Source organism: Homarus americanus, unplaced genomic scaffold, assembly GCF_018991925.1.
Source record: "Homarus americanus isolate GMGI-L3 unplaced genomic scaffold, GMGI_Hamer_2.0 scaffold32929, whole genome shotgun sequence".
In the NCBI taxonomy this organism is placed as follows: Eukaryota; Metazoa; Arthropoda; class Malacostraca; order Decapoda; family Nephropidae; genus Homarus; species Homarus americanus.
Window position 1 is genome coordinate 16957796 of NW_024737097.1, and position 12025 is coordinate 16969820.

At 39.1% G+C, this 12025-nt stretch overlaps 1 protein-coding gene across 1 annotated transcript; it reads right to left on the bottom strand.

Moving 5' to 3' along the window:
- Positions 1 to 3222: 3222 nt before the first annotated feature.
- LOC121873127 (integumentary mucin A.1-like) lies at positions 3223 to 10723 on the bottom strand. Its single transcript, XM_042376441.1, has 2 exons — positions 10622 to 10723; positions 3223 to 3702 (listed from the first exon to the last, which is right to left on the bottom strand). Exons 1-2 carry the CDS (start codon positions 10721 to 10723, stop codon positions 3223 to 3225), a joined length of 582 nt encoding a protein of 193 aa, XP_042232375.1.
- Between the last annotated feature and the right edge of the window lie 1302 nt (positions 10724 to 12025).

A 12025-nucleotide genomic window follows, 5' to 3' on the forward strand; every position in this document is an offset into this window, starting at 1 on the left:
GGGGGGGGGATGTTTTTTAAAGGGTACTAATGGTGATGGAATGATAATAGAATAATCCATGTGTACTTTTTCTGCCTGGGGTGGAAGTGTAGTTGAAATTCTAGAAAGGTAAAGTTGAATTTCCGTGGATTTGAGAATACAGATTGTGTAAGTCTTTATGTAAGGGGGGGGGGATAAAATCTAAAAGGTTATTATTTAAAACCAGGAAAGTGAAAATACAGGTATAAGTTATTTTATTTATTTTTGTCTCGGTGTAAAGAAAAAAAATTAACTTTCCTGGACTTTAATGGAAGTAGAATAAATATTTTATTTTTGTTTGTGAAAAGGAAAAGATGGAGGCACGGTACTCTTACGTTCAAAACTATTTTAATGTAGATTTTGTTTTAGTGTTTTATTAACATAAAGGAAATGTATTCTGATGAATATTCACAAAAGAATTGGTTGAAAATGAGTTGAATCTTTATCAGCCATGAATATTTGTAAGGTAGGTAGGTCTCTCTCTCTCTCTTCATTTAATATTACTTTTGGGGCTCCAGGCGAGAACAAGTAAATTGACAAAATATGTGTGTGGTGTAGCAGCCAGCACAAGAGAGTGGACCCGGGTTTGGTCCCCGGGCAGGGTGAAATTGTAGGCCAGTTTCTTTCCGCCATTTGCCACTTTCTACCCAGCAGTAATTGGGGACCTGAATGTTAATCAATTTGTTGATCATGTTCTGGGGTAATGGTTAGCCAGTGCAGTTGGCGAGTTGTCCGGTATGATTAGATTATTCCTTGACACTGGGTCATACTGCTCATTAACTCTGGGTGTGGCAGTTGTGTTGGCGACAGATTAGGTGACCCTAGGGCCGGCCATCCTAGATCACAAAGGGTAATTATTTTGTGTGTGTGTGTGTGTGTGTGTGTTAAAATGTAAAAGAAAGTGAAAACTATGTTAATGGATGAGGGGTGAAGGCGTGAAAAATATATATTGAAACCATTTTCACCTAAAAGCGAAAAAAAGGAGAGAGAGAAAGAGATAGAATAGAAAATATATGAAAAAAAAACACGAATGAAAAAGGTAGTGATGAATGGTACATGAAACCGACTACAAAACATGTACAAAAAATATGTCTGTAGTTGAGAAATATAACCAGAAATAATACAGAGGTAGAGAGAGTTTTACACGCCTCTCATTCTTCCCTGACGTCAGTAAAGGTGGGAGAGAGGAAGGAGGGGAAGGAAGGAGGGGAAGGAGGCGAAGGAGGGAGGAAGCCAACAAGTATTTAGTACTAATCATGCCAACCAAATATCAAGGCTACCAACTCACAAACTTTAATTCATTTGATAATCTCTATTGTTTTTATGATATTTATTTATTTATTTATTTACTCTGAGTTATGTGATGGATGTGAGTCGTCAGGAGATAACAGCCGTCAATTAGGGCTTAATAGCTCTCTTTTGTTCAGGTAAAAATGCTTCTTTTTTTCCACCGTTTCATCAAACCATCGTTATGAATGTTTGTAATTATTCCTTAACATTGATTCACTGAGGAAATTTTTGTTTTGATTACCTGATTCTTCTTTTGATCAGCTTTTGTGTATAGTTTTGTTTGGGTATTTGATAAAGTTGGTGTTAGTATGGTTGTAAAATGTTCATACTCGTTAATTTGTTTTGATATGTAATAAAAATGATGTTCCTAGAGGGGCTATGGTTAATAATGATAATAATAATAATAATAATAATAATAGTAATAATAATAATAATAATAGTAATAATAATAATAATAATAATAATAATAATAATAATAATAATAACGATAACGATACTACTACTACTACTACTACTACTACTGATAATAATAATAATAATAATAATAATAATAATAATAATAATAATAATAATATCACTATTTTTTCTATTGTTATTATATTCCGGCAAAACAATAAACATATACAACAAAATACACAGACGTACAGCACACATTCATGAAATAATCTTCACTACTGTAATCTTAAAAGGCTCTCAGTGGATAATGACCCTTGGGAATTATTAAACTAAATAGCAGAATAACTTATCAAAGATTACATTAGTTCTCACTTTACCGGAAAGTAAATATTACAAGTGTAAAAAATACGCAAACACGCTGTAGCAATGTTGTAATTATTTATGTACTGAATTACGTATGACCTTCAGACGGTGAAACAAGGACATAATTTTAAGTGTTGTTTTTGTTTTGTTTTACTAATCTTACTTTGTGTATTTGTTTAGTTTGTGTTGGAGGAAAACTTTCTGGTGATATAAACAGAAAATATTTACCTACATTTAACAATTCTGAGAGAGAGAGAGAGAGAGAGAGAGAGAGAGAGAGAGAGAGATTTTCACCTGCACCCGTGGCCCGCTCACCTCACGGGCTGACCAACAACACCAAGTCCTCCTCAAAGTCTTATGCCAGGTCCAGGCAGCTCTCGTAGTCAATGTACAAAACAGCATCTGTAACCGTAATATTTATCTTAATTATTAGAACAAATTACTGCTAATATTACCTGTTGTTATGTAATTGTGTAAATGAGTGTACCAAGTTTCATAGCAATTTACCAGTTCTGTTTTTGTTGCTGATATTTTTAATACACACACACACACACACACACACGATTATATCTAGATTGCTTATACAGTATACCGACTTTCTGTTACTAACGTACATACATACATACATGCATACATACATACACACACACATACATACATACATACATACATACATACATACATACATACATACATACAATACCTACTAGGTCCTTGAATTATAGGTGTAATTATATTAAATGATCCATTTAAAAAAAAATTCTCACTCACTCGTAAATTGGTATATTGTTTTAATGACCCTGACCTACTTTGACTGTCTTAATCACTCTGACCTAGTTTGACTTGTCTTAATCACTCTGACCTAGTTTGCCAGATACGATAGTTCAGCTCATTTGGGGGAGGTCAGGGGGAGGGGGTGTAAGGGGTGGGGGTCAGGGGTCAGGTTGAGGGTCAGGTCATTCGTGTTAAGGGCTCCCAGAAGTCCTATTAGACCCAGGTGTGTGTTTGTGTGGGGTCATTTACATACAGATAACTACTACCACCTGGATTTATATGCAAAGGTCACGCCCAACGTATTAAGTAGGTGACGTGTTCTGTAGAGTTGGTGGGGTGACCTTGTTCTGTAGAGTTGGTGGGGTGACGTGTTCTGTAGAGTTAGTTGAGGTGACGTGTTCTGTAGAGCTGGTGGGGTGACGTGTTCTGTAGAGTTAGTTGAGGTGACGTGTTCTGTAGAGTTAGTTGAGGTGACGTGTTCTGTAGAGTTAGTTGAGGTGACGTGTTCTGTAGAGTTAGTTGAGGTGACGTGTTCTGTAGAGTTGGTGGGTGGCCTTGTTCTGTAGAGTTAGTTGGAGTGGATGTGTTCTTGTAGAGTTGGTAAGTGACCTTGTTCTGTAGAGTTAGCTGAGGTGACGTGTGGTTCTGTAGAGTTGGTTGGAGGTGACGTGTGTTCTGTAGAGTTGGTTGAGGTGACGTGTTCTGTAGAGTTGGTGGGGTACCAAGTTCTGTAGAGTTAGTTGAGGACGTGTTCCTTGGTAGAGTTGGTTGAGGTGACGTGTTCTGTAGAGTTAGTTGAGGTGACGTGTTCCAGAGTTGGTTGAGGTGACGTTCTGTAGAGTTGGTGGGGTGGCCTTTGTTCTGTAGGAGTTAGTTGAGGTGACGTGTTCTGTAGAGTTAGTTGAGGTGACGTGTTCTGTAGAGTTGGTTGAGGTGACGTGTTCTGTAGAGTTAGTTGAGGTGACGTGTTCTGTAGAGCTGGTTGAGGTGACGTGTCTCTAGAGTTGGTTGAGGTGACGTTCTGGTAGAGTTAGTTGAGGTGACGTAAGGTTCTGTAGAGTTGGTTGAGGTGACGTTCTGTAGAGTTAGTTGAGGTGACGTGTTCTGTAGAGTTGGTGGGGTGACATGTTCTGTAGAGTTAGTTGAGGTGACGTGTTCTGTAGAGTTGGTTGGAGTGACGTGTTTTGTAAAGTTGGTTGGGTGACGTGTTTTGTAGATTTGGTTATGAACTGTCATCCCAGACTGACAGTATAACACTTAATTCGACTGTAATAAACTGACATTCACCCTCCCCCCAAAAAAAAAACTCGATCGTCATTGGCTTTCAGGGTAGCGTATGTTCTTTATCTTTATTTTCATTGGCTGGGAGACTCGTACACTTCAACAATAAATCCCTCACATCCTGTTTTGTCTACTGCGGTGGCTAAGTGGGTAGCTCTCTGATGACGTCACAATATCCGCTCGTGATCAACTTTACTGTAGATGGGTCGAGCTTACGTGTGTGTGTGTGTGTGTGTGTGTGTGTGTGTCCTTCATCTTCTTCTCCTTCTCCTAACCTAACCTAATCTAATCTAATCTAATCTAATCTAATCTAATCTAACCTTACCTTACCTTACCTTACCTTACCTTACCTTACCTTACCTCACTTCACCTCACCTCACCTCACCTCACCTTACCTAAGCAACCAAGGTGAAGTGATGAATATGTGAAGTGTAAACCATATGAAAGGCTACGAATATGGTGATAAGAAAGATGGATAAAGATGGATGGCAGAGAGGTGAGAATAAAACCCAGATGGATAGATGGATGGACGGGGGGTAAAATTTCCACTAAAATAAATGGACATCCAAGAATCAGCGATGTGCGTGAATGAGTGGATACCATGACGTCGAGTATTGTGGAAGGACTCGGCGCTGGTGGTGGATAATGCTGCTTGTGTGTGTGTGTGTGTGTGTGTGTGTGTGTGTGTGAAGGAAGTAGTATACCATTGTGATATTTGTGTGGCTTGGTTGTGGAAGGTGAATAGCGTAGTTTATGTTATGTGATAGTGGCGAGAAAGACTGAATGAATACGAATAAATGGCTAGTGTGTGTGTGTGTGTGTGAGAGAGAAAGAGAGAGAGAGAGAGAGAGAGAGAGAGAGTAAACAAAATAGTATTCGTAAATATATCCTTCAACATCTGGCCTTTGAAGAATCAACTTTTCTTTGGCTAGATTCTTATTGTGTATTTTTGTGGTGGAGAAATGTGTAGGTGATTTGTGTGTATTTCCCCGGGACGGATGTGTCTATATTGTACACTATGACAGCAAAGGTCAAATAGAAATAGTTTGGGATTTTATTTATTTTTTTTTTTGTATTATTATATTTTCTGAAGATAAAATAGGTTTTTGTATTTCATTTAAGCATATAACAGGAAAGTATTTAGTTTGTCAGTAGTTTTTTCTCAGCTCAAAAGTTTAGTATTTTCCTTATAAAACTATTTAAATCAAGTAAATAATAACGAATTAAATTTTATTTTACATAAATATCATCGTTATTATCTCAGTAAATATCACCAGTAAACATAAAAGACAACATTTGTTTCAATAAATTGTTGGATAACTTTAAAGTGTAAACATTATACATTTGTTACACATAAAAATTTTATTTCCCTCCGTAAACATATGACTGATGTTAAGTGTTTCCTTGAGCTGTGGGGACGAGAATCAGGTTATGTTATGTAGTTCTTGATAGAGGATGTACACACACACACACACACAACACACACACACACACACACACACACACACACACACACACACACACACACACACATCCACAAAACACCTTGCAGATTCAGCTCGTCAACACACACTGGGAAATCCACCTTTGAAAAATTCTTACCCCTATTGTACTCTGGTCGGCATCATCAAAACAATGCGTCCTCTCACACCCCTGGGACCGTGTTGTCCTTGTTCGTGTCCGTAGCAAAATTTTTCTCAGGGAGCGTCTCTTTCCTCAGGAGACCATCTCATATGACCTCTCTTCAGTCTCCAGGGAATCAAAAGAGAAGACCAATGACATATTCTCATGGTCTCCGGTCATTTAATCTCCAAGAGCCTTACAAAAAAAAATAGAGGATAATTCTCCAAATCTGTTTTCTTCTGGTCTCCAAGGAATTCCAGGTATAGGGTTAACGGTGTCTCCTAGGTCTCCTTATATACCATGTCCTGAGCCTCCAAGAAACAAAGACAACCTGAGTACTATTTTGCCTTTGACGGAGGTGTGTGTGTGTGTGTGTGTGTGTGTGTGTGTGTGTGTGTGTGTGTGTGTGTGTGTGTGTGTTCAAGAACCAGAGAACAATAGCTGAAGTCTTTTGATGTGTGTGGCTTCAAGGTGTGTTTAAGGTCTCAGGGTGTGTTAATGTACGTCGGGGTGTGTTAGAGTATGTTGGGGGTGTCGTCTTCAGGGTGTGTGCTGACATCACTAAAATTTAAGCATTATTTCCTTAGCTGAGAATGTATCTAAAATTTAAGCATTATTTCCTAAGCTTGGGATGTAGATGGCTGTATGACCTCTGTTTTTTTCCTCGTCTTCAGGTGAGGATGTGGAGGGTAGTTTCAAGTGAGCAGCATGTGTGAGGGAAACTCCTTGGTGAGGGAGAGGCGACGTGCTTACTAGAGGTAAGTGAAGTCCTAAGTGGAGTAGGTCCTGTGTTAAGTGGGTCCTGTGTTAAGTGGGTCCTGTGTTAAGTGGGTCCTGTGTTAAGTGGGTCCTGTGTTAAGTGGGTCCTGTGTTAAGTGGGTCCTGTGTCAAGTGGGTCCTGTGTTAAGTGGGTCCTGTGTTAAGTGGGTCCTGTGTTAAGTGGGTCCTGTGTTAAGTGGGTCCTGTGTTAAGTGTGGGTCCCTCTGTTAAGTGGGTCCTGTGTTTAGTGGGTCCTGTGTTAAGTGGGTCCTCTGTTAGAGGGGTCCTCTGTTAAGTGGGTCCTGTGTTAAGTGGACGCTCTGTTAAGTGAGTCCTCTGTTATGGGTCCTGTGTTAAGTGGGTCCTGTGTTAAGTGGGTCCTGTGTTAAGTGGACGCTCTGTTAAGTGAGTCCTCTGTTAAGTGGGTCCTGTGTTAAGTGGGTCCTCTGTTAAGTGGGTCCCATATTAAGTGGTTTCTGAACATTAAACAGATTTGCACGTTAATTTGGTCTACAGACACCTTTAGCACACAAATATTACGAGATATATATTAATGACGCTTAATTAGTTAATGAACACCTGAGGGCAGTTACAACACCGCTGTCGTGTACCGGAAAAAAAAACCCCACTGTACTGTATATATTTGTGAAGATAATTTATGCCTTCATTGCTGTGTATATTTTCCCAGAGAGATAATGAGGTCAGTATTTTGATTGATATTGATTTATTAATGGAGTAAAAGTGGATCAATTATTTTATTAAAGTGATTTGTGTTGTTTTTTGTCTCTTTGATGGGTTAGGTTAGGTTAGGTTAGGTTAGGTTAGGTTAGGTTAGGTTAGGTTAGGTTAGGTTTGAGTTGAGTAGCGTTGAGGGGATGATAGTATTTTCGTTTTATGTGTAATTTGTATCATTTTGAAGAGAAGGATTGGGGGGAGTTTCTTTAGTGTGGTATGGTGGTATGGTATTTGCCCTAGCGTGGTATGGTGGTATGGTATTTGCCCTCGCCGTGGTATAGTGGTATGGTGGTGTTTTGGTATATTATTTACCGTGATTCTTATATCCTCAGAAGGTGTTCAGTCACTGGAGCTCTATAACTATACCAGGAAGAAATGATGATGACAACAGCCTCTACCTATCCACACAGCTTATGTTCAGAGGTGGCCACAGTACCGCCTGGCCACAGTACCGCCTGGCCACTGTACCGCCTGGCCACAGTACCGCCTGGCCACAGTACCGCCTGCCCAAAGTATCGCCTGGTCACAGTACCGCCTGGCCACACAGTACTGCCTGCCCACAGTACCGCCTGCCCACAGTACCGCCTGGCCACAGTACCGCCTGGCCACAGTACCGTCTGGTCACAGTACCGCCTCGCCACACAGTACCGCCTCGCCACACAGTACCGGCTGCCCACAGTACCGCCTGCCCACAGTAACACCTGGCCACACAATACGAAAATGTTGAAAAGGTGGACTAAATAAACTCCCTGCAGAGATCGATGGGTCAAATTCAATTCACTGACGCTAATAGCGTAGCGAATACTTAACCCGTTGTCTTCTCACTGCTGCACATCCCCTCGTTACAGCACATCCCCTGAGACACACCTCCAGCACACAGGCAGGAGGAGGAAGGGTCAGGTCGCTCGGGCTAATCAGCTGTTAAGTTCTAATTATCTGCCTCTAAAAAACTTAATTAACTGTAGTGTGTGAAGCTTAATTAAGGGGAGGGACCAACTTGCCTGATAGCCATTTAGAAGATCAGGTCAAAAAGTTCCAGCTGAGGGAGTTATCTTAAGGCTTATAGTTGAGTCTTATTATGCCTCATCAGAAAGTGGAGGAACTATTATGAATCTAAGTTCGTCTGTCAGGTCATGCGGTGTCTGTCTGTCCGTCTGTCAGTCAGGTTTGGTGTCTGTGTATTAAGGGATTCACATTCTTGCCCTGAAATAGTTAAAGCAATATAACACTAACTAACTAACTACTACCAAATTGTCTCCACCGTCAGTATTCGGGGTGGGTAAACTTCAGGCTGGTTATGAGGTGAATCTTCAAGGGGGGCTAATCTTCAAGTGATCTATAAAGATTAAAATTACAAAATAACTCATTTATCGTCGCCGCCTTGAGTACTTCGGAAAGTCTTTGATTTCCTTGTTGATGTGTGTGGTAAAGTTATTTATTTAAAGGTGAATAAGTCTACTCAAGTACTCAAAAAGTTTTAAAACATCAAAAAGCACCACAAACACATATTCTTGTACTCTGATGGTAGGTATCGTACTCAGGGGACAAACTTCACCCTTTTTCCACACGTCGATGATTTCTACTCAATCATCTAAGGAGTGACTGAGCCAAATCAAGTATTACGCGACACGTCATCACACAAGATCCTCGATTCTCAGGATGGTGTTAAACTCCTTTCATTTTTTCCTAGGTTTCTTAGTGTTATATAATCCTCTATAATGGAACTCGAGGTAGATTATTGAACAGGTGATTGATGGTGATTTTGTTATAGGGGATGGGTTAGAGTTTCGTTTTGTTGGTGTTGTGGTGGTTGTGGTGGTGGTTGCTGTGGATGATTTTGCTGTGGTTGTTGTTGTTGTTGTTGATTTTATTTATTTTTTAATATTTTAACTTTATCTATAAGTTAATTTAAATTATGGTCTAATAACTGTAAATTTATCCTCAGTTAATATAAATTCATTTCACGTAAATACAAATCCATCTTACTCCAATATATAAATTTCATAACTATACAATCAATATAAACACGACCAGAGGCGCCATAACCATCACTATAACCTGAGTGTTGTGATGGAGATAAAATATAGAGTTATGTTGTTGGTCCTGGAGTCTGGTGTCACGCCATTACTGAACCTCTATTAAAGTTTGAGTGCCTCTTGACCCTTATTACCATACACTTATTATTCATAGCCGGGGGTCCTACCTTGTACCCCTCGACCTACAACCCCACAACAGTTATTTGGATGATAATAATTCTTGGTGATTATAATATAACTGGATATTTTTTTTGTGTGTGTGTGTGTTCTGCGTGTGCTTTTTTTTTATTTTTTTTTTTACGGGAATTAGCCCACCCAGGCACAGGTTACTGACCCACATCGGTGCCTGGGGGGCGAAAATGTAATAATAATAATAATAATAATAATAATAATAATAATAATAATAATAATAATAATAATAATGATGATGATAATGATAATGATAATGATAATAATAATAATAATAATAATAATAATAATAATAATAATAATAATAATAATAATAATAATAATAATAATAATAAAGAAATACAAAATGAAAAAAAAAGTCAAAAGTGAGGAACAATATATGTATGTTGTGTTGTCAATAGTAAGAGAAACAATTGAGACCCTGCAATTGTGTGTAAATGAGGCAGAAAGTCAGATCAGCAACCTGGGAGTTGGTCACAATTTTCGTGATGCCATGTGGCAGCAAGATCTACCATAGACAACACATTATGCTTCCAATATCTTCCCAGGCGGTAGTACCTCCCTGTTTGGTAGCTCCCTAATACCTACTACCTACGTTACGGGTGCCGTGGTTGGATGGATACAGCTCGTGGCACTCTCAGTTCACTCAGGTGTTAATAGGTGTGCCAGACTTTACAGTTGAGGAAGTGAAGCTGTCGAGTGCAGTGCCCACCATGTTGTCTCACTGTGAACTGAAGGCTTAGCATACAGTGTGGTGTATCTACCTTGCCTGTCCCTCAAGGACTGTCAGGTTACCCACTTGCATGCTTCTACAGTCGTCAGTTTTGCATCATAAGTACAGTACACTTTACAACTTAATATAAAGTGTACGTTTTTAAGTTGGTTATAGTCGTGTATTAGTTCCTTATGGGTGATACTAAAAGTTTAGTTGATAACGTACCTATATTCTTGTATGGATTTGCTGATGTCATCACTGTTTACCAATCACCATGCTGTATTTTTAGCCAAGGCTGCTGACGTCACCGTCCAGTAGATGTTGAGGAATGAGAGTCCTTTATTATTGGCCATGACGTATGACGTCATATTCAATTGTTAGTTTTAATGGTCAACATGTTGTAGCGTGGGTATCCTGACGTCATAATCAGTTCGTTGTTTACCAATAACATTTCAGTATTGTTGGTTGTGACATTTGTGACATCATTACGTCGGGTGTTGGCTACTTCTGTGTCTGTGGTTGGTTGTTTCTCCTCTGACGTCATTGTGTCGTGAGACAGAGATGGATAGAGAATATGGCTAATTAATGGTTACTGAAGAAATCACGAATGGTTAATTAATAACTACTGAACTACACACCATGGCTAATTAATCCTGTGTCCTTATAATTGGTGGGCGCTTGACAGAGAGTAATTAATTGCCATCTGAGTGGAAAGTTTCGACTAAAAACAGAATTAATTAAAGGGAGAATTAATTTTGGAAGTGGACAAAGTTGGTACTGTTTGAAGGTACGGAAAAATACCCCAAATTATAAATACATTTTTGAATCTATTGAAAGTTTTGTTTACTTTGAGTGGTTGAAAAATTGTATAAAAAAAGTAAATACACTTTGATCACTTTGCGTATAGTAAATAGACTTTTTATACTCTGTTGGTTAGTACAAACACTTCCTTCCTTCCTTCCTTCCTTCCTTCCTTCATGTATGTCAGAATATTTACATTAGTCACTTTAATATAGTTTACCTTCATAATATTTCTAGTGACGATTTTTAGTGATCAAGTTTATGGAGCAATACACACACACACACACACACACACACACACACACACACACTCACACAGGATCAGAGAGCAGCAACATGCGTCACTCGTTACAACTCCAGTCAGCACAGTTTACTCGTGGGAAATTTACAACCTTTACCTGTACACGGACGCAACAACAGTGGATTATCAGAGGATTGTGGTGTAATCTCTCAGGTAACTCACGTATACTTCATGCGTAAACAAGACATAACGCTGATAAAGTAGTTTGTGTTTTGTGAAGAAGTATAGAGGAAGGATTTTCTTATAAGTCTTATTTTACCTGTACTAATACCTGTACTAATTAGTCTTCTCTCTGACAAGGTACATTTTATAATCCACTTGAGTAACAGCCCCCCCCCCCCTTCCCTGCTCGTAGTTAAGAAGAAAGTACTTCAGTACAGGAAATTAAGAAAACAAAAAACTTGTAAAAGAAAGTGAAAGAGAAAGTTTGTAGCTTCAAGAAAAAGTTTTATCTCTTCTTCAAATGTTATTCCGTAGAAAGTCATTCATTCTTCATAGATAACTTGGATATTTTGACGGAATCTCTCCTCGCTGGTGATGATGGCCGCTGTTATATTCCTAAGGAGAAAACACCTCAATTTATCATTCACAACGACAGGATATCGACTTGCTACCGGACGATTTTCAGTTCTGTCCGTCACGTTCCAGCCCTTAGTGTGAGGAGTTTTGTTGCGCGCCAGCAACTGTGACTGCAGAGGGGGTTATGGTAGGTTAGGTTAGGTTAGGTTAGGTTAATCAGTGTTT

Bases quoted from the DNA above. Each gene is read 5' to 3' on its own strand.
- LOC121873127 (XM_042376441.1), bottom strand. From the start codon at position 10,723: ATGACGTCAGAGGAGAAACAACCAACCACAGACACAGAAGTAGCCAAC. The intron at 3,703-10,621 runs GTAAACAACGAA...TAACTCCTACAG, and splicing joins ACAATACTGAAATGTTATTG to AACAAAGGCCACCCCACCAA.